The sequence below is a fragment of the Oryctolagus cuniculus genome, chromosome 4, assembly GCF_964237555.1.
Source record: "Oryctolagus cuniculus chromosome 4, mOryCun1.1, whole genome shotgun sequence".
Classification (NCBI taxonomy): Eukaryota; Metazoa; Chordata; class Mammalia; order Lagomorpha; family Leporidae; genus Oryctolagus; species Oryctolagus cuniculus.
Window position 1 is genome coordinate 14,990,930 of NC_091435.1, and position 23,534 is coordinate 15,014,463.

At 39.7% G+C, this 23,534-nt stretch overlaps 1 protein-coding gene across 1 annotated transcript; it reads right to left on the reverse strand.

The window, feature by feature from the left end:
• Positions 1-4,182: 4,182 nt before the first annotated feature.
• LOC100342466 (keratin-associated protein 13-1) lies at positions 4,183-5,064 on the reverse strand. The gene has a single exon (XM_002716681.5). It carries the CDS (start codon positions 5,033-5,035, stop codon positions 4,484-4,486), a length of 552 nt encoding a protein of 183 aa, XP_002716727.2. The 5' UTR covers positions 5,036-5,064; the 3' UTR covers positions 4,183-4,483.
• Positions 5,065-23,534: the final 18,470 nt, after the last annotated feature.

Here is a 23,534-nt window from a genome sequence, read left to right on the forward strand (position 1 = left end):
GTGGGGCCAAGAACTTTCAGGTGTCAGGCTTTGTTTTTTTTTTTCCACAACAGGCGTGTCCTGGACCTGGTCTGTTTCTTTCTCTTGTGAGAAGCCTGTCATGGCGTAGCTCTGGCCTCTCTACAGTCATTTCTTAACATATTAAATGCAGGAAATTTTCATTAACATGCTATGTTTATTTTCATCTATTGTTATGCAACTATATCTACAACTATTTTAATATATTAGTCTATATCTATATTGCATTTTATGTATATGGATATCTATTTAGAGACATAATTTACAGCTCAGTGTTAGGTTACAATATTTCTGAGAGAATTTGATTTAAGTTTTGGCAGGGAAAACTAAGCAACTTTGAATCAAGTTGATATAAAATATTGAAGTTGGAACTGAACTTTATTTTCCAGGAAGGGGTGAATATCTTTCCTGTATCCTGTTCCTAAGGAATTGATCAGAGTACCAAACAATTTTGGCTAAAAACATTGGAAACTTCTAACCTCTAAATTTTGTTATTTCAGCCTGTGAATCTCATCAGGCTCTTTTGGATTCAATTAATTTTTATTCTGAAAGGAACCATAAATTCTATGAAATTTGATTAATTGGTTTCTTTGACATGGTAATTCTGCCTAGTCTCACATGTATATTTTTGCCTTGATTTTCTGGACAAAAGATTTTATTTTTAAATTGTCTTTCCTTTGAAACTATTTTTAAATTTTATTCTCCTTAGATATAAGCTTGAACTTCCTACCTAATCATTGGATGGGAGATTTATTAAATATTAAAGAGTGATGAAAATAGTGAAAGTGGATTGAGAATGTCCAATTGCAAAATTGTTTTCATAGTTTGAGTTGGAGAGGAAGAAAGTAATAATTGTTGTGACAAAATAAATATCATTCAATGATGAAGGGACAGCTATGCATCAAGTACTTGTCATTAGCATGCCATATAAAATCTTATATTATATCTTAACTATTCAACTATATTTCCAACCATGCCCCCATTTTAAATCATCTATGCTTTGCTTGTTCCATTTAATTATTCCTTCCAGACTTTTCCTCACCTTCTCTAACACTCTTGTGAATTTGCAGGTCCAAAATTCAGAAATCTTTTAGGTTATTTAGCATATATTCCTTGCTAACTTCCTATCTTCGTTTTGCCATGGTCTTGTATTTAGCATGACTTAAATTGGTTGGGTGGGGGCTGGCATAGAGGCACAGCGGGTAAAGCTGCTGCTTGTGATGCTCCTATTCATTATGGGAAATAGTTCTTATCTGGATTGCTCCACTTCTGATCCAGCACCCTGCTAATGGCCTAGAAGGCCCAATCACTTGAGCCCCTAGAACCCATGTGGGAGACCTAGATGAAGCTCCTCATTCATGGCTTCAGTCTGGCCTAATGTTTGGCTATTGCAACCGTCAGGGAAGGGAACCAGCAAATGGAAGATTCTCTCTCTCTCTCCGTGTGTGTGTGTGTGTGTGTGTGTGTGTGTGTAAATTTGACTTTGAAATAACTAAATCTTTTTATTTAAAATTATGAGGTATACCTTTCTGTAAATATTGTTGTGTAGTGTTAAAGAAAGTGTAGTAATATTTACCAAACATTACCTTAATCAGTTTTCTCCTCAGTTTTAATTATGTATTTAATTATTTATTTTTAACAACCCCGAGGGAATTTTAGATGGGGAATTCCAGTATTATTTATTTATTTTCATTTTTATTTGAAAAGCAGAAAGACACAACCACACATTCACACACACACACACACACACACACACCCCGAGAGAGAGAGAGAGTTCATCCATATGTTGGTTTGCTCCCCAAATGTGTGCAAAAAAACACCAGGGCTGGGTCAGTTTGAAGCCAAGAGCCAGATCTCAATCTGGATCTCCCACTTTGGTGGCAAGTATTGAAGTACCTGAACCATCTCTGCTGCCTTCTAAGGTGTTCATTAGCAGGACCTGAATCAAAGTGGAGTAGCCATAACTTGAACCAAGCGGCAACTCAACTGTATTGCCAAATGCTGTACTTCTCTTCTCACTTTTAGATTTGTTACTGAGAATTGTCTACACTACTTAGCCTATGGGAACAGATAATATTAACATTAAAAGAAGACATAACACTTCCACAATGTTATGTTCAAATACATATTAAATACATATTAAGTCATCATTTCTGATTATATGCAAAGCTTGTTTTCTTCTGTTTAATTTAGTTTTGAAACAGTAATAAAAACAAAGAGATGATAAAAATCTATTCTCTTAGAATTTTTGAAATATTAAATACTTTATTATGAACGTGTCATTGTACAGTATGACATCAATAAAACTTATTTATCCAGTCTATTTGGCTACTTTGCTCAACATCTCCACTTCTGACAGATGGTTTGCTCAGTAGTAAAGACATCAGTGTCTCATACCAGAGTGCCTGAGTTTGATAACTGGCTTCTGACTCCAGCTTTCTGCTAAGGCTGCCTTGGGATGTAGCTGTGATGAGTCGAGTGATTGTGTCCCTGTCACCCACATGGGAGACTTGAATATAGTTCCTTGCTGCAAATATTTGGGGACTGAATAAGAAGACAGGAACTCCTTCTCTGTCCGTTTCTCTCTTCCACTCAAATACATGAATAGAAACATTTTTAAAATCTCCCCATTCCATTCTCCTCACATACCTATCTTCAATTTCTGTTGATAACTTTCTAGTCTGTTTCTACGAAATTAACTGTTTCAGATACTATAAATAATTGAGATTATATGGTATTTATCTTCCTGTGTCTGACTTATTTCAATTAACATAATGCCCTCTAGTCCCACCCCTGCTTTGTAAATGACGGAATTTCATTCTGGTTTGAGGGTTTAGGCTGTGGTGCGGTGATGTATATGCCAATTAGCTTCACTGAATCTTTCTACAGTTAAAAAAATGGATCAAAATATCACAGTGGCCCTTTTAATAAACACAGTCATTGTCAGTTAAATTGTGTGATGTTAATCCTCCACTCGTTTCATATTTGTTCCTATATGTCAGATAAGTGAATTATATTGAAAGCACGCCAGCAAGATGCAGGCTATTGACCACTTCTAAGCACAAATATTGGGTGACTTCAAAAAATTACCTAAAATTTATATGCTACCACTTCATTTGCCTAAAATACTTCTATCTTGTATAAACATAATTTTATAAATATAATATTTTCTCATTGTCTGCATCATTGTATGTGAATTTAAATGAATTTGCTTCCTTATACTTCTTGGCATAGTAATGATCAAAATTTTATGAGGAATCAATATCATTCCTGATGGTGAGATTTTAATTAACTGAAGTCACTATATTCAAAAAAAATCTATACTTTCACTACCTGTAGTTTTTTTTTTTAAGATTTGTTTTATTTATTTGAAAGCCAGAGTTACAGAGAGAGGCAGAGACAGAAAGAGAGGTCTTCCATCTGTTGGTTCACTCCCCAGATGGCCACAACGGCTGGAGCTGCACCGATCTGAAGCCAAGAGCCAGGAGCTTTTTCTGGGTCCCCCACATGAGTTCAGGGGCCCAAGGTCTTGGGCCATCCTCCAGTGCCCTCCCAGGCCATAGCAGAGAGCCAGATTGGAAGAGGAGCAGCTGGGACTAAAACCAGCACCCATATGGGATACCAGTGCTTCAGGCCAGGGCTTTAATACTCTGTGCCACAACGTCAACCCCTACCTGTAGTTTGAGTAATAAAAATATCTGAGGCCTCCAAAAGTTTGGTCAGTTTACTCACCTCATTGATTTTTTTTTAAAGATTTCTTTATTTATTTGAAAGGCAGAGTTACAGAGAGGCAGAGGAAGAGAGAGATAGGTCTTCCTCTGCTGGTTCACTCCCCAAATGGCCACAATGGTTGGAGCTGAGCCGATCCTAAGCCAGGAGCCAGGAGATTCTTCCAGCTCTCCCACATGGGAGCAGGGGCCCAAGGATTTGGGCCATCTTCTCCAGCTTTCCCAGGCCATAGCAGAGAGCTGGATCGGAAGTGGAGCAACTGGGACTCAAACCGGCGTCCATATGGGATGCCTGCCCTGCAGGTGGCAGCTTTACCCACTATGCCACAGTGCTGGCCCCTCACCTCATTGATTTTCAAAACCAATCTGTATAGATACATTGATAATTTCATAATGATTTCTTTAATATTTTAGAACCAAATAAATAATGAAACAAATCTAATATAGATTTAAATCAGAATCAATGCATTTATTGAGTAAAAATTTGTTTTTTCAAACAATAATGAGTAGTTATCCTATAACATAAATTTTATCTCCAATGAAGACTTTAGACTTTATTTTGAGTTAGTACACAAATTACAGATTTTCAGATGAAGTCTGTCAGCCAGGATTTGATGCCAGAGACAGGGTGAGAAACTGATAATCAGAAAATAGGAAGCTAAATAGGAAGACTATAACAATTATTAATAGAGGCATTAAAGACATTGGTCAATGGCGTTAGAAACTTAATAAGATGATCAACAGACGCCGGATCCAGACCAACAGGTTGGCTGGAAACAAGAAGACTGGCAGGTCCTAGAGGCTGAGCAGGATGGGCGGCAGAACCCAGATCCATAACCCAGTGAAGGAAAGCCATGGACTCTATAACCCAGGGGTCTGAAACCACTGGATCCGCAGCCTGAGGAGTGGCAGCTCCTTGGTCCACAGCTCAGGGAATAGGAGCTTCTAGATCCACAGCCCAGGGAGTTGCAGCTGCTGGATCCAAAGCCCTGAGACCCCGTGTAAATTGTCCTGCAGGGATTGCAGAGTGTGGAGGTCCTCCGGCGGTAGCAGGACGTCTGGCAGGGGCTGGACACCACATAGGAAGTCTGGCAGCTGGTGGGCTCACAGCCAGGCTCCTGACAGCCACTGTACAAAGAGGAGCCCGGCTGACATGTGCTGGGACATTGGAGTCCTGCACTGTAGAACGAGTTGTTTGGGTAGGAAGAGCCACAGGAAGACCTTGGGTAGCGCAGGTAGCCCCCAAAGGACTGAGAGAAGGAGTTTCCAGAGCAGCAGTTGTAGGGCATGGTGACTGGAGGTGGGAGAAGGTTCTGAGTTTGGATGTCACTTGTCACTGGGACATTTATATGCTCTCAGCAATGGGTGTGGCCCTTTACTTACAATGTCATCTTTTCCATAGTTAGACTCCCTCATTTGCATATACGTCACTCAGTAAAACTTCTTTGTAATTGCAGCAAACTAACACCCTTCATGTTGTATTTATGGGTGAACTCCTTTTGTTTTTACAGCTCTGTGTCAGTGAAATACACTTATGCTATAAATGCTATGACTGTATGTAATTAGTGTCTACTCCATCACAGCCAGGAAAGCCCCTGTTTTTTCCCAGGCTATGACATGTAAATCTGCTCCTGTTTGGGCTGGAGAATTCTTTCTTCCTAGGGTGAGGACTGTAAAGCAGCCATCTCCCTCTTGGTCCTTGACTGAGAGGAAGAAATCTGGTCTTAATAAGGAACCTTTTAAAGACTCCCTCACCATCAAAGCGTTGTTTCAAATCCTCCAATATAATTTCCATCTGTTACTTATCATCAGTGTTTACTATGTTTAGTCTAGATATGCCACATAAAACCAAGGCAAAGGAATTGAGAGATGACCAGGAATGAACAGCATCTTGCACAAACATATAGAACAAATTTACTATTCAGAAAAATGATGTGAAAACAAAAAAGAGAATGATATGGATGTAAGCATAGGGAAAAAATGTAGTAGATGTGATTTAGATGAGATAGGAAACAAGGAGCAATAGCAGAGGGAAAGGCAGGATTTTCCTGAGCCCAAACCCTGGGGATGGATGGTCCAACCTCATTTAAGTCTTCAAAACTGTTTTCTCTGGTTTAATATGGTTTGAGAATGCTCCCCAGGGGTTCTTGCGCTGGAAGCTCCATCTCCAGTGCAGCAGTTGGGAGGTGGAGGAAACGTTGATAAGGGTGTGCTAGTGGAAGATCATTGCGGGTGCTGTCTTTGGAAGTTCTTGTAGGACCCTGATTAGTTCTCATGAAAGTAAAGTGTTATAAAAAGAGCAAGACTGGCTCCTTTCCCGTCTCTGATTCTCTGCCCCTCGTGTGGTCACTCACACACACTCTGCATGATGCCATGAGACAGTTACCAGAATCAAGCGGAAGCTGGTACCATGCTCCTGGGTTTCCAGAACTGTGAGTTAAATAAACCTATTTTCTTCACAAATCAGTTACTTCACACAGTTGGTTATAGCAACAGAAAATTAATGAATATTTTTTTCAAAATGGATCTAATTCTTGGCATTTATTTTGTAAAATGTCCTATGGTTACCCTCCCTATAAACATCTATAAACTCTCACATCAAAATTTTGAAAGATATCTGAAAATTTCCAAGGACATCTCATCTTCCAATTTTTCCTCCATATATATATATATATATATATATTGACAGACAGAATTAGACAGTGAGAGAGAGAGAGAGACAGAGAGAAAGGTCTTCCTTTATCGGTTGGTTCACCCACCAAGTGGCCGCTATGGCTGGCGTGTTGTGGCTGGCGCGCTGCGCTGATCTGAAGCCAGGAGCCAGGTGCTTCTTCCTGGTCTCCCATGTGGGTGCAGGGCCCTAGCACTTGGGCCATCCTCCACTGCACTCCCGGGCCATAGCAGAGTGCTGGCCTGGAAGAGGAGCAACCGGGACAGAATCCTGGCGCCCCAGTTGGGACTAGAACCTGGGGTACCGGTGCTGCAGGTGGAGGATTAGCCTAGTGAGCCGTGGCGCCGGCCGCTCCATACATATTGTGCAAGATTCTGTCCCAGATTTCTTAGCAGAGATGGATCCTGGTTTTGTGGATCTTGAAGGGTGTAATATGTGGGGTCCTCAATTAAAAAACTAATGCATATTATAAATATAATAACAAAAATAAATATTAATTTTAATTTAGAATACAAATTAAAACTTCCAAACTTGATAAAAATTACAAATATCACAAAGCAAAGACAAAAACATATAGTCATTGTCATTATCATCATCTATTACTGTTCCATACATAGTCTTTGATCTCCTGTAAATGTGACAATGTCTATGTCATCATGATTTTTATCAAAAAGAACAAAATACAATTTAGTTTTCACCTAGAAATTCTATATAAAATATTTAAGTAATTTTGATAAGACAAAAACATTTCTTTCAACATCACTGCTTGTTATTAGTAATGCCACATCTGTAACATGCTCTGTCATTTCTTCTTGTCAGTCTCAAGCCTTGAATTATGTTCATCGTAAGTATCCCTAATTTACCTCCTCTTCTTTTCTGCAGGCCCTGATGGTTATGGTGAGGATCAGCGGAAATGGATGCAAACCCTGGGTTTTAAAGGCCTCCTAACAAATAGCACAGCTGTGTGTTGTCCCAAACATTCTTCTGAGGTACAGACTCCCTGGGGAGCTTTTCATCAGCTCCTACAGTGGTTAGTATCTCCACCTACCAAAGCTTCCAGAGTTTCATGACAAGGACACCAGAGGTAGAAAATATCTAGGAGTAGTATAGGCAGGCCTATACTCCAGGACTCCAGTACGACCATGAAGGACTCCCAGGCTCCAGCCAGCTAGTTAGAACAGACGGGTCCTTCCAGACTCCCTGAAGAGTCCCAATAGAGTTTCGAGAAAAGTTAAACAAGGAGTAGCCCTTAAGTTTAAGCTTCATTGAATCAAAGGCATCTATGCCTCTCCCTGAATACCCAATCAGATTCTGAACATGCGTTCATAATTGTCTTTCTGTGCTTTCAGAAACTCAAATGGGATGTCCAGAGCTCTATCAGGACACTCATCATGGAAGTGTCCCTCTTCAGCTAGGATCCCAATCTCACTTTTCGTAATCAGAAATCATTACATGTGTTCTTATTGTTCCTTTTGTTAGATGTCTTTGTTCCTCTTTTTACAAATAAAAGCACAAAAGAAAATAGAAAATGTCCAATAGCCTTATTAGATTCTCTGAAAATAGCTTTATGTTTCCTCACAACTCAAGACAAATGCACTGATGTAACACAAACTAAGGTGAAATATGTGATATTAGGAGCTTGAGAAATACCTTGGCTTACGTCACTGAATTGCAATTCTAGTTACCAGAACATAATAAAATTATGTGACAGATGCTAAAATTATTAATGTTTCCTCAGTGTAAAAGTATTTTTAATTGACGTTTTAAAAAAAAACACATAACATTTCTACAGTCTTTGTATAAGTCAAAGGAATGATGAAGTGCCTGCTGTTTACAAGTTTATCTATGATATTCTGTATCTCTACATTTCTCTCTATATGGGCATATGGTCTCCAGAATAGAAATCCTATCTCATGTGATGCTATGCATGCCATTTGTTCCTGAAATGCTTGTATTCCAAAGAAGTTTTTATCTCAATTGAGAGTGACTTTTAGTCAACAGGATGCAAGATTAGTGTTAATTAAAACAATAAAGTAAGAAACATTGTCTTCCATAATACAACCTGCAAGATAACCTCACAGGCATGCAGTAGTGCCCTCTCTCTCCCTTTCAAAAATGTATTTATTTATTTGAAAGGCAGAGTTTCAGACAGAAAGAGGGACAGAAAAGTCTTCCATCCACTGGCTCACTCCCAAGATGGCTGCAATGGCTGGAGCTGAGCTGATAGGAAACTAGGAGCTAAGAAGAGCTTCTTCCAGGTCTCCCACGTGGGTTCAGGGGACCAAGCACTTGGGCCATCTTCCCCTGCTTTCCCATGCCATAAGCAGCAAGTGGGATTGGAAGAGGAGCAGCCAGGACTCGAACTCCTGCCCATATAGGATGCTGGTTTCACAAGCAGAGGCTAAATCTACTACGGCACAGCACTGGCCCCTAGTTAGTGTCTTTTAAATGGAGACTACTATCTGTTGATGTAGTGCACATATATGCAAAAACATAGATATCCCTGTAGAAATATATGAATAGATAGAAGAGGAGCAGTGGGCGTAATAACCAGGCCCATGTGAGATGCTGGTGCTGCAAGCGGAGGCTTAGCCCACTATGCCTCAGCAATGGCCCCAATGCCCTTCTCTTCCCTGACTAAATTAAGCCCTCTTCAAATCAGTGTGGTGGTGAGTGATGGAAATGATGGAAATGTCAGAGAACAGCTTTCAGGTCCTCAGCCAAATCCAGCCTCTACAGGTTTGCTTGTCTGCAATTGTAGAAACTATTGGATTTATATTAAACTCCAAATTAGCTGCCAATATTTAACAATTGGAAGGGTTCACATAAATATGGATTTTAATCTATTTGAGAACGTTCCAAAAATCTTGTGGCACTGGGTTCACATGCACAGTTGGCTGGAGCTGAGCACAGGCAGCCCCTCTATTTAGCTGAGTGCAATACTTTTCAATCCCACTGTAACAGCGCCTCTTTCCTCTCTTCTGTAAAGCCAAATTTCAGTATTTCAGTTGTCATTAGTCATCTTACCCCCACTATGATCATGTTCTCCTTGTTAATGTCTCTGTCATAGTGGGACAATGAGAAGTTAATTAAGAAGCTTTGGGCTTTATGAAAATCTGTGAAAACAAGCTACATTTTGTGCATTTGAAGAATATTCTTCCACATTCAATACAGAAATACAATGTGTGTTGAGGGATTAGAATATAAAACATCAATCATGAATCAAATCACAGGTTAGCCTCACCAACTCATTTATATTTATAATCTGTCTAGATCACATAGTGATTTGAAGTTATCTCCACTAATTTAAACTGCATTATACTCAAGAAGAATGTGACTCAGTTTTTACATGCTGGACAAAGACTTGAATATTTGATGCTTTCTAAATATGCAACAGGATCAATAGTAGGTCATTTTAGGACACACAAATAAACTGAGTAATAAATAGTTGAAGAAAAGCAGATGATTGAACAACTAATGCCACTCCATATGTGGTTCCATCATTGTTGGAAAACACTCCCTTAAAATCAAAGGATGAGCTTCAGAGTCATTTGCAGGCATGCAAATCAGCATAGGGCTTGTATGTTCAAATATATAAAGTACAAAATTAAAAATACAGGAGAGAAAAAGTACAGGAGATAACACCCATTTTTTGTTTCTAATATTATAATTCTATTGTCATTGACAGTTCTTGATTATAATAGGCTACACCCTCTCTTTATGCTGCTGTGTGCATACAATAGCTATTACAGATGCCCCCATTTGGGAGTGTGGAAGATGGATTTAGTGGAATTAATAACCATCCTGAAAGATGCAGCACCTTAGAGTTCAAACAGAGGCTGTGTGTCACCATCCAGTGACACTGTACAGATGGCCTCATGATGACTACTAATGGCTCCGTTCACCATAAATACCAGAGGGAAGAATAGCAATTTTGACAGAGTATGACAGCTGCAATTTAGAGGTAGAGTAAAAAAGGTTAGAAATCAGATGGATGGCATGTGAGTGTGAGTGGCACAGAAAAAATCCTGGATAGAGTAGGCATTCCATAGATACCTGGTGATAGAATGAAAAGGGAAGTTAGATACACAGATATCTTAAATAAAGAAGGTGATGTGAAGAGTAAATTCTATTGGCTCTTTCTTTGGGGGCCTGCAGATGAATGTTGGCAATCTGAGTAACAGATTTGGAAGCTTCTCTTCTTGGAAATAGAAAGCCTCAACAGTGGGTCTGATAAGACCATGGTGGGCTTGCATTCATCTAGTGGGGATCTGTTTCTGGCCTAGTGGGAAGGTGGTGGGGATGAAAACATCCAGAGGACATATGTGTGAGAACCTTTTCTTCCTTCAACTGTGCGGAGGTCTGGACTCTACCTGATCCTTGGGTGCCATCACCCCTCATTTCCTTCTTTCCAATGTCTTGTCTGGGAACTGAAGAAATGGCAAGTGGCAGACAGAAGCCAACCCAGTGCTTACTTTGTTCATCCAAGTCTTGGGAATTAACATAAGAGTAGGTGAGTTTTCTGTCCATGGATTCCATTTTCTCCCTGAAGGGAGGGACACACACGCACACACACACACACGGGGTGTGGGGGGCACAGATGGTGTGGATAGAGAAAAGGACATAAGAAGTAATGAGGAGTGGGTTACTCCAGGAGGTTCTGGAATTTCAGAGACAAAAAGTAGAAGACATGTGAAGTTTCATTGCTTCTCAGGCTTGTTCACCCTTCGTAGAAGGCAGAGCAGCACTGAATCTGCAATAGAAATGGGAGTCCTATGACAAATTGAGCCTGACATTCTCTGGAGTATACCCCTTTTATTCCTGCTCAGATGGGCGAGCTCTATGATGGGTCAAAGAGCAGAGGCAGACACCTGGTGGAAACAACAGTATTTCAGAATCACCCTAGTGGGACCCACCTGGAGAGAATTCACTGTATAGGAAACCTTGAATTTACAGTTCTTATTTTGATTTTTTTCATTACTAGCACTTTGCACATTTTCCCATTTCAGCACAAACTTTTATGATAATAAGATTTTGTTGTGGCCACATAGCTCGTGCTCAAAGAGTAAGTCCCTTGCAAGTTCTGACTCATCATTATAGATGAAGGTTCTTGATGTGATGGGTTAAAAGGTTTTAGGACATTGTTGAGTCCATTTATCCCAGAGGAGGTAACAGACACAGTGTTCCTTCTTTCTCAATATTGAACCTGATATTGACATTTTAACTTATCTTAACACTAGAATGTAATTAATTTTAAAGACTTGGATTTCAAACAAACAAAAACAAGGTGATCTTAGGATATTGTGGAATGGAATTTGTTGGATCCCTCTGCTTAGTTTAAGAGATGCTTGTTAGTAGTGGAGAGTTAGTCCACAAGTTAAGATGTCTGCATCCTCCATTGGAGTATCTAGTTTCAATATCCACCTAACTCCAGCTTCTCGTTAATGCAGACCCTGAAAGACAGTGATGATAGTTCAAGTAATTAGATCCTTTCCATTCCCATAGGAGACCTCAGTTGCTTTTCTGCCTTCTAGCTCTGACCTGGCCCAGCTCTGGCTATAGCAAATATTTGGGGAATGAGCTAGAAGATGGAATTCTGTCTCAGGGAGTCATTCTGGGGAAGGAACCTGCCATTGCAACATTGAGACTACGTAACATAGAGACCCAATGTAACATGAAGACCTGAACCACCAGGTGATGGGGCTGGCACTGCAGCACAGCAGCTTAATCTCCTGCCTGCAGCACTGGTCTCCCATTTAGGCACAGGTGTGAGTCCTGGCTGCTCCATTTCAAATCCGGCTTCCTGCTAATGAGCCTGGGGAAGCAGTGAAAGGTTGTCCAAGTGCTTGGGCCCCTGCACCCTCATGGGAGATCTGGTTGAAACCTCTGGCTCCTGGTTTCCACCTGGCCTAATTCTGGCTATTGTGGCCATTTAAGGAGTGAATCATTGGAGGGGAGATCTTTCTGTATCTCCTTTTCTCTCTTTGTAACTCTAACTTTCAAACAAATAGTAAATCTTTATAAAAATGTAGATAGAAAAAAAAGCCATGCCACAAATCCTGACGCCTCCCCTTCGAGAACTGAGATCTGTGTCACAGATTTGAGTTCTCCATATCTCACTTTTCTCATCTGTGCCATGAGAATATTAGTGCCCCCTTCACTGGGTTATTATGAGTATTATCTAAATATAGATAATTAGAGTATAAATAGCTAGAGTGTAGCTATTGTACTAATGTAGAATATAGATAACCGTTTACTCAAAACAGCAAAATAAAGTGGTACTGATGTAATAAGTTCAAGAACAGCTGTTACAAATATTAAATACATTTTTATGGTCCAGGTCATTTTTTTGGTACAAAAGCATTTAATTTAGGATTAAATGAGAAATTTGGAATTTCAAGCTAAAATAAAATAGCACATAAAACTCAAGAGGGGAAGCATTGCTTTAAACCTTTATGGGTCAGTCAGCCTTCATCAGTGGTCAATGGCTTCCTAACCTAAGATTGTTCTCGCATGCAATTTCTTCTATTTTTCCTTTCTAATTTCTCTTTATTTCTCATTTATATTCATTCTTTTTTTTACAGGCAGAGTTAGACAGTGAGGGACAGAGAGAAAGGTCTTCCTTCCATTGGTTCACCCCACAAATGGCCACCACCCTGCACCTATCCAAAACTAGGAGCCAGGCACTTCCTCCTGGTCTCCCATGTGGGTACAGGGCCCAAGGACTTGGGCCATCCTCCATTGCCTTCCCAAGCCACAGCAGAGAGCTGGACTGGAAGAGGAGCAACCAGGACAGAACTGGTGCCCCAACTGGGACTAGAGTCTGGTGTGCCGGTGCCGCAGGCGGAGGATTAGCCTAGTGAGCCATTCTTTATCATTTTTCTCTTCTCTACTTTTTCTTTGTGCTTGCCTCAACCGTCCTTCTGTATTTTTTCTGTCTAAACCAGAAATAAACAGTTCTATTTGTTAAATTTGATTGAATAACCTTGGACTATGTTTTGAAGGTTACCACAAAGTCCATGTGTTGGAAAATTAACCCTTAATAGGATAGTGTTGGGAGATGGGACCTAATAGCAGAGGTTTGAGTAGAAGGGCACAACCCTCATGAGCAGATTTTATTTTATTACTGTAGGAATGGGCTCATTACCCTGGGAGTGGGGTCTTTACAAAAATTGGATTGAATTCCCCATTCTCCCTCCTTCTCTCTTTCAACCGAGTGGTCCTTCCCACCTGTTATGATGCCACATGACTGTCTGTACCAGTGCAAGCACTTAGATCTTGGCCTTCCCAACCTCTAAAGCTGTGAGAAATAAATTTTAGTTCTTTATAAATTGTCTCATCTGTGGTATGTTGTGATTATAGCAAAAAACACACTGAGGCACATTTTTTTTAAGAATTTCACTGGTTAAATAAAGTTGACTTTCTTCTACATTTATTTTCCAAAGTCGTTAGGCATTTTGATTTATATTCTCTTAAAATGATGTAAATTTAATTAGCTTTATTGGTAGTTTATTTAATTGCAGAATATAAATTGTTGAAAAGCTTCCAGCTTCAATTTAAAATTTTGATATCTCAGCATCACAACATATTTTTAACTTATTTGTTTATCCATTTATTTGAAAGGCAGAGTTACAAAGAGTTAGGGGAAAGAGGGAGAGGGAGAGGGAGAGGGAGAGGGAGAGGGAGAGGAAGAGGGAGAGGGAGAGGGAGAGGGAGAGGGAGAGGGAGAGGGAGAGGGAGAGGGAGAGAATTATCTTCCATCTGCTGGTTTACTCCCCAAATATATCCAACTGCTGGAGCTGAGCCAGGCTGTATCAGGAGCCAGGAACATCAACTAGGTCTCCCACATGATTTTCAGGAACCACATTTTTGGGTCACTCTCTGTTGCCTTCCCAGGTACATTAGCAGGGAGCTGAATGTGAAGCAGATATGCCAGGTCTTGAATCAGGTACTCTGATACGAGATGCAGGTGTCCAAGTGGTGGCTTCACATGTTGCATCACAATGCCCTCTCCATAATACCTTCTTCAGGAGAGAATTCTCCGAAGTCGAACAGCTCCACAATGAGTTGCAGCAATGGCCCTGATGAAACTTTGTAAAAATTATATGCATTTGTATTCCAGAGCTCTTAGTCAGTTTTTCCTACAAAAAGGTCTTAGAATCCCTAGCTTATCACAACATTTCATCTTAGTCTCCCATACTGAGAAGACCTAGAAGAGAGGGACTTCTTCAGTTAATCAAGAAGATTAGCTAAAAAAGTGTATCTCAGCATCAGTTAACAGCTCCCAGTGGACTTACAGGGATGTTCGTAAAAAAGATGAACATAGGCATTTTCAGTATTGACTATAATTTTTACTTGTTGTCAGATGAAAATTTATAATTGTAACTTCATAATCTATAAGATTTTGTTTTGTGGTTCCTTAGGAACCTGACATAAACCACATGGAGTCTTGTCATGATGCCATGGCAGAAAGTGAGAGGTAGCAGGAAGTCCTGCTGTGTATCCTTATGATAGCTGGCTTATTAGCCAAGACGATCGCCACCCTAATCCTATAAATGAGAAAGAAATGGCCATGCTTGCAAGGGAAAAATCAGCTTTCTTTTTAACTAGATAAAAGAAAAAAGTGGATTGTGAAAAACAGCATGCTTTTTTTTTTTTTTTTGGTTACCTATTCCATCCACTGGTAATGATTTCCAAAATTATTTATGAGACAATTCACTGCAATTTCTCATCAATTCCATAGAAAATTGAAGGAAAACAATATCTAACAAAATCCTTTAGCTCACTTTGTATTTTTAGTGACTTCTTGTCTCCTGTTATGCATTGGATTGTGTCTCCCTCCCACAAAAAAATTAGATGTTGAGTTACAAAACCCCAGTATCGTAGAATCTACACACATTTGCCAATAGGGTACAGAATTAATTAAGGTAAATTGAGCTCATTAGAGTAGGTCCTAATCCAATAAAACTGGCATCTTTACTAGAAGAGGAAATTAGGATAGAGAGAGACACACACACAGAGGCAAGATGATGGGATCAGACACGTGGAGGAGAGAGGCCTGAAGCATACCCTTTCCTCAGACTTCTCAGAAAGAACCAACCCTGCCAACACCTTGGTGTCAGACTTGCCAGGCTCTACAACTGTGAAACAATAAATTCCTATATAAGTTGTCCAGCTAGTGGAGCTTTGCTCTGTCTGGTTGAGAAAACTGATACACTCCCATCTGTCAGAGGAGCTCCTCTTACCCCAGGAGTTTGTTGGCCATGGAGACGCCATCGCTTTGCCTCTACCAAGAGTCTGCTGGTCTCCAGAGGGCCTGGCAGTTCTTTGGGCCCAACCTGTGCCTACTCACACTCACCCTTCCTCCCTGGCTTCTTCAGAGGACAAGGCTGTGGGGGTGAACTTGCAGATTCTGTGTTTTCCTGGCTCTGGAGTGCAGATCTGGGACCTCCCTCATCTGCCGTGATAGATTGGTTTCTACCACACCCCTATTGCTTCTCTGGGAAGATCAGTAACCTTATTCACAGTCAGTCTGTGATTGCACTTCAACAGGTCAGCATATTGCATTTTTCATATTTCACATTTTTTTCTAGCTTTATTACTAAGGAGATTCTAGATCAGCTAAATTCAGCACTACCTACTGATTTTCAAAAATGAGGTCTCCAAAAGTCATCTTGAAGCATCAACTGAGGTTTTTTTTTTTTTTTTTTATTTTTTAGTTAACCAGTAATCTATAGTATAGCTAGATCTCTCCAAGTTGTTATTCTGAGACTTTCTCTCTCTTTCTCTCTCTCTCTCTCATCTGTGTATATGTGTATTTGTGTATATGTGTGTATAGTTGTCTTTCCTCTCTGCCTCTCTCCTTTCTCATCCTCTCCCTTTCGTAAAACACATTTTATGTTCTGCATTATTGGACCATTATTTCCTGTGCGTCTCTAAGGAGCAGAAAGATGCTAGTTTAAGACAACTTCCTTAACATAGGAATTGAGTTTGTATTTTACCTAGTTATTTCACTGTGTTTATATATCTTTAGTCACTTTCCTTTGAGATAATTTGTCGGTCCTGCTATACCTTAGTAACAAAACTTACTGAAAGGTGTAGAGATTCTGGACACTATGCAAGTCACATGTCCCAGATACTAAAATCATGGTCAGAGTTATTTTCTTAATTATCTTTGCTATTTTCCCCTGTATATTTTCTTGTTCTCTGCCCAAACTTGGAGTTCTGAAGAGGATTTTTTAAAAAGCCAAAAAAGCTCAATGATAACTTCTTCCTAACCCTTAAGAAATAAGGCAGAATATAGCTAAGAAATGGACTTAAAACAACTTTTCTTCTGTGCTAGGTGTTCTACTTCAGACCAAAGTGGTATCTTGAAGAAGCAGAATCCAATTTTAAACTCAGGCAGAATATAACTCTTCTTATCTAGAAATATGTTTCAGGTTCTCAGAAGGGTCAGAATTTTTTTTTTAATTTTTTTTTTAAATTTTTTGACAGGCAGAGTGGGCAGTGAGAGAGTGAGACAGAGAGAAAGGTCTTCCTTTTGCTGTTGGTTCACCCTCCAATGGCCGCCGCGGCCAGCGCGCTATGGCCGGCATGCCGCGCTGATCCGATGGCAGGAGCCAGGTACTTACCCTGGTCTCCCATGGGGTGCAGGGCCCAAGCACTTGGGCCATCCTCCACTGCACTCCCTGGCCACAGCAGAGAGCTGGCCTGGAAGAGGGGCAACTGGACAGAATCCGGTGCCCGGACCGGGACTGGAACCCGGTTTGCCAGCGCCGCAAGGCAGAGGATTAGCCTAGTGAGATGCGGCACCAGCTGAAGGGTCAGAATTTTGAAGAATTTGTGAGCAGAATTGCTGTTAATAACTCAGATTGCAGTAACTTCACAAACCTCATCCATTCATTCATTTATGCGTCTATGGATGAACTGATCATTCCAAATTAGTAATATAGATTTTGTGAAAGGACTTGCACTTATAAGAACATATGGAATAAAAAGAATAGGTGGACAGATTGATGGATGGATGGAAATAAAATAATTTGTAGGAAGACAAACCTGAACTTCAATCTTAATTCCATCATGTGTGAAAGGTGACTTTATATAAGTTACTAAGTTGTTTGCCTCTACTTCTAAGCCTGAAAATTGTGAATGATGATGGCATGTATCTCATAGGGGAATTAAATTAGGTTTTTGAAAAAGTTCATGGAAAATGTCATTAAAAGATTACTTTAGGGGCTGGTGTTGTGGTGTAGCAGGTAAAGCCAACACCTGCAGTGCCAACATCACATATAGGCATCAGTTTGAGTCCTGGCTGCTCCACTTCTGATCAAGCTCTCTGCTATGCCATGAGAAAGCAATAGAAGATGGCCCAAGTTCTTGGGCCCCTGCATCCACCTGAGAGATCCAGAGGAAGCTCCTGGCTCCTGGCGTCAGATAGGCACAGCTCTGGCTGTTGTGGTTATTTAAGGAGTAGACCAGCTGATGGAAGACCTCTCTCTCTCTCTCTCTCTCTCTCTCTCTCTGCCTCTCTGTAACTATGCCTTTTAAATAAATAAAGCTTTTAAAAAGATTACTTTATTTTCCCTTGGAATTTTGAAGTTCTCCCATATATATGTAAAGTTCCTGTTGTGGCCTTTGAATATAGGTGGATTCTGTTAACTTTGTTCCCTTCCATCTAACTTCTCGGGTGCTCCATGTCCTATTGTCCTGAATTTCTTTCACCCAGGAAGTTTCTATTTACTTAGTAAAACATGTGAGACCAAACTTTCGCTACGTCTTAGTATTTTGTCTGGGATTTCTCCCATGTAGGTTTCTTAAGATTGTTAGTAGACCTAATTTTATCTTCTTATATTTGTGTATGTTACTATCCGTATCCTTATAGCATGCAAACTAAAAATGAATTAATTAATTTTCAAATCAATTCTCAGAGAACTGTGCAGTTTGTGAATATATTTAAACAATCAAATTGAATCATAAAATAGTTATATACAGTTCCATGGAAGAAGAATTATATATTTGAGGTGGATTTTCATGTTCAGCTCCTTGGAGTTCAGTTGGATCAAAAGAAGAGGTAACACAAGCTGATTTCTGAAAGGCTAAAGAATCAGGAAGGATATTAGTTTCTTTTCTTTTTTTTTCAGGAATATGGAATATTATTGGAATCTTTGAGGCCTAGGATGGTGGCATGAAGCTGTCATACATCTTCAGTGCTGGATTTTCTTATTTAGGTTAATCATATACGGACAAATCTCTAACTTAAATATTTTTATAACATAATTGAATAATTGAAGCAAAACACAGCTCTGAAGACTCAAACAAAGCTACAATGGTACGTATTTCCTGCTTTGTAGTTCATTGTAAAGAGTACAGTGGGACCAGAATTGTGACTTAGTGAGTAAAGTCTCTGTCTGCAACAGCAGCATCCCATACAGGGAAAGGTTCACTTCCTAGCAGCTCCCCTTCCAATCTAGCTCCCTGCTAATGGCCTGGGAAAAGCAGAGTATGATGAGCCCAAGTGCTTGGGCCCATGCCACACATGTGAGAGACCCAGATGAATCTCCTTAGCCCTGTCTTTGGCTTGGCCCTGCTCCAACTATTGCAGCCATCTGCACAGTGAATGAGCAGATGGAAGATCCTTTCTCTCTTTCTCTCTTTTCTCTCTCTTTCTCTGTAACTCTGGCTTTCAAAAAAAGAATCAGAAACCTGAATATAACCCTACCATTCAACCCAGCCATCCCACTCCTTGGAATTTACCCAAAGGAAATTAAATTGGCAAACAAACAAGCTGTCTGCACATTAATGTTTATTGCAGCTCAATTCACAATAGCTAAGACCTGTAACCAACCCAAATGCCCATCAACAGTAGACTGAATAAAGAAATTATGGGACATGTACTCTATAGAATACTATACAGCAGTCAAAAACAACAAAATCCGGTCATTTGCAACAAGATGGAGGAATCTGGAAAACATCATGCTGAGTGAAGTAAGCCAGTCCCAAAGGGACAAATATCATATGTTCTCCCTGATCGGTGACAACTAACTGAGCACCAAAGGGGAAATCTGTTGAAGTGAAATGGACACTATGAGAAACAGTGACTTGATCAACTCTTGTCCTAACTGTTGATGTACAATGTAATACTTTATCTATTTTAGTATTTTATCTTTGTTTTGTTCTAGTACTATTGATTGAACTCTGTGATTAACACAATTATTCTTAGGTGTTTAAATTTTAACTGAAAAGTGATCCCTGTTAAATATAAGAGTGGAAATAAGAGAGGGAGGAGATGTACAATTTGGGACATGCTCAATCGGACTTGCCCCAAATGGGGGAGGTAGAATCATGCGAGGGGATCCCAATACAATCCCATCAAGTTGGCATGTACCAATGCCATCTCACTAGTCCAAGTGATCAATTTCAGTTCACAATTGATCACACTGATAGGTCTAAGAGTCAAAGGGATCACACAAACAAGTCTGGTGTCTGCTAATACTAGCTGATAGAATCAAAAAGGTAGAGAATGATCAATCATGGGAAGCGGGATACACAGCAGACTCATAGAATGGCAGATGTCCCAAATAGCAGTCTGGCCTCAGAATCAGTCCTTAAGACATTCAGATATGGCTGAAGAGCCCGTGAGAGTATTTTAGGCATGGAAAGCCAAGACACCCTGGAAAAAAAAAAAAGACCTAAATGGAAGATCTCTGCAAGTGAGATCCCAGTGGAAAGAATGGGCCATCAAAGAAGGAGGTACCTTTCTCTGAAGGGAGGAGGGAACTTCCACTTTGACTATGACTCTTTCGGAATAAGATCGAAATCAGCGAACTCAAAACTCTTCCATAGCCTTGGCAACTGATGACTAGACCCTAGGGAGATTACTGACGCCATAAATAAGAGTGTCAAACTGTTAAGTCAACAACAGGAGACACTGTGTACTTACTTCTCATGTGGGATCTGTCCTTAGTGTGTTATCCAATGTGAAGTAATGCTATAACTAGTACTGAAACAGTATTTTACACTCTGTGTTTCTGTGTGGGTGCAAACTGATGAAATCTTTACTTCATATATACTGAATTGATCTTCGGTATATAAAGATAATTGAAAATGAATCTTGATGTGAATGGAATGGGAGAGGGAATGGGAGATGGGAGGGGTGTGAGTGGGAGGGAAATTATGGGGGGGGGAGCCACTGTAATCCATTAACTGTACTTTGAAAATTTATATTTACTAAATAAAAAATAAAAAAAGTGATGAGCAATGGACATTTAAATCAGAATCAGCCCTTAAGGCATGCAGGTCCGGCTGAAAAGCCCATGAGAGTATTTCAGGCATGGAAAGCCAAGACACTCTGGGAAAAAAAAAAAAAAAAAAAACACCTAAATGGAAGATCTCCGCGAGTGAGATCCCAGTGGAAAGAATGGGTCATCAAAGAAGGAGGTACCTTTCTCTGAAGGGAGGAGAGAACTTCCACTTTGACTATGACCTTGTCTAAATAAGATCAGAGTTGGAGAACTCAAAAGGCTTCCATAGCCTAGGCAGCTCATGACAAGAGCCTAGGGTGATTACTGATGCCATAAACAAGAGTGTCAATTTGTTAAGTCAACAACAGCAGTCATTGTGCACTTACTCCTCATGTAGGATCTTTGTCCTTAGTGTGCTGTACATTGAGATTTAATGCTATAACTAGTACTCAGTATTTTTCACTTTATGTTTCTGTGCAGGAGCAAACTGTTGAAATCTTTACTTAATGTATGCTAAACTGATCTTCTGTATATAAAGAGAATCGAAAATGAATCTTGATGTGAATGGAAAGGGAGAGGGAGTGGGAAAGGGGAGGGTTGCGGGTTGGAGGGACGTTATGGGAGGGAAGCCATTGTAATCCATAAGCTACTTTGGAAATTTATATTCATTAAATAAAAGTTAAAAAAAATTTAAAACACATGTAAAATAACACCAAAACCACAAAATACTTAGATATACATTTAACATACAGAATTGTGGCACTTCTGGAGTGAAAACTTCAATATATTTCTGAAAGACATTAAATAATGCTTAAATAAACAAAAATATATATCATGCTTATCAAGCAGAAGATTCAATACTATTAAGATGCCAATTCTTCTCAAATTGATAATCGAAATGATATAAATCAATTAAGATAATATCAGGAATTTTTGTAGAAACTGATAATAGTGAATTAAAATTTATTTGGAAAGGCAAATTCAAGTGGCAGGTAAAAATTGTAGGGACAATTGTTGTGGCATAGTGGGTTAAGCCATTACCTGCAACACTAGCATCCCTTATGGACACCGGTTCAGCTCCTGACTGCTCCACTTCTGATCCAGCTTCCTATTAATGAGCCTGGGAAAGTAGCAGCTGGCCTAGCCCCAGCTGTTGCAGCCATTTGAGGCGTGAACAAATGAATGCAAAACCTCTCTCTCTCTCTCTCTCTCTCTGTCTCTGTGTGTGTGTGTGTGTGTGTCTGCTCTCACTGTAAGTTTGCCTTTAAAATAAATAAATAAAATAAATCTTTAAACAAAAAAACAATAGATGAAAATTGTGGTTGTGGTGCATGATGCAGACTAAGGGTGATCTCTTTCAAAGTGGAAAGCAGCAGTGAGATAGGAATGCCAGCACAGGACGAATCTCAGTGAGGTAGGACGTCCTCTAAGAAAGCAGAAATCTAGAGCAGCATGTATGGTTTGTGTGGGAAAAGGTCAGGAGCAAATTGGTCCGGAAATTTCCCATCAAGTTCATTACCCAGTCCTGGGTCTTTTGATCCATACTTGGCAGACCACTGGTAACAGAATTTTGTAAGTAAAATCTAGTGAAGGGAAGCTGTTATGAGAAGGGGACTTTAGGGATTAGCCAATAAACATATCTGGACTTCTGTGATTACTGCTGCTACTTCATATTTGCTAACTAGAAGCTTCCAAACAGTCTGTGAAGACATTGTGGTGGTAGATTGCTAGCTTGAAGCCTGAGCTACTTTAATATAGTGACTTGGGAAGATGACCACTTTTCTAGGAACTCAGATCATAAGCTGCTTACACCTACTGGGTTTTCTAATGTTACCTGTATTCTGTGTAGTGTCTGTTTTCCCCAACTTCTCAAAATAAAAAGAAGAAAAGAAAGAAGGAAGGGAAACAGGGAGGAAGGAGGGAGGGAGGGAAAAGAAAAGGAATGAACAAACAGTTTTCAATATTGTGTTTTCCTCTAACATCTCCCAATAGTGATTTTTTTCCTTAAACCAACACAATAGAGCATAGACAGCATTTTATTAGTTCCTACATCCTCTTCTGAACTATGAAAGCCGCTCTGGTTTTATTTTGCCTTTCCTTCCTTTCAAAGGGACACATTTACTAGCTTTTATGACTTGCTCATTAAATTTGTACAAAGTGCACAATAACTCTAATGAAAAGTGCTAACATAATTAGGAATGGATGGAGGGTGTGTCAGTTGGAACTGACTTATTCCCAAGGTATGTTAATGTTTATTCCCAGACATTCCTGTGGCCTAGAAAAGCAAGAACTTCTGGATATTAGAAAGTTTTTTTAGTAGAATCAACTTGTAATAGAAAGAGAGAAATATTTCTGATTCTAAAGGAGTTCAATGTTGGCATTATAAAGAATGCTAAGTGTCGGAATGGCATAGGTTCTTATAGTAGATTTAATAGGTATCCACTCATAAAGGATAGCTTATTTTACTTTGGTGAATCAAATGGCTCAAGTATTGCACAAAGCCACTTCATGTGATGCAAGCCACACTTTGGATTCTGCATGGGAGAGACAATCGTAAAGCAAACTAACTAAGCGCTGTGAAGCAGCGTGCATGCTTGGACATAAAGCAGGTTAATATTCAGGTAGTTAAGGGGAACTCTTTTCAATGACTAGTGTGAATGTCACTTCCCTTGGTTGAAACAAGTAAAATGTCAGACTAAAAAGACAAAGAATTGGCATCAACAAGCCGGTAAGACTTTTTTCTTCCATTAAGCTAAGTATGATTCAGATACTTTTCTCTTTCTTGGACTAGAAAGTAAAATATACTTGAGATGTGTGAAAATTAGTGACATGAAATTCTCCTGTAGAACAATACTCAAAGTTAATATTCTTAGAAGA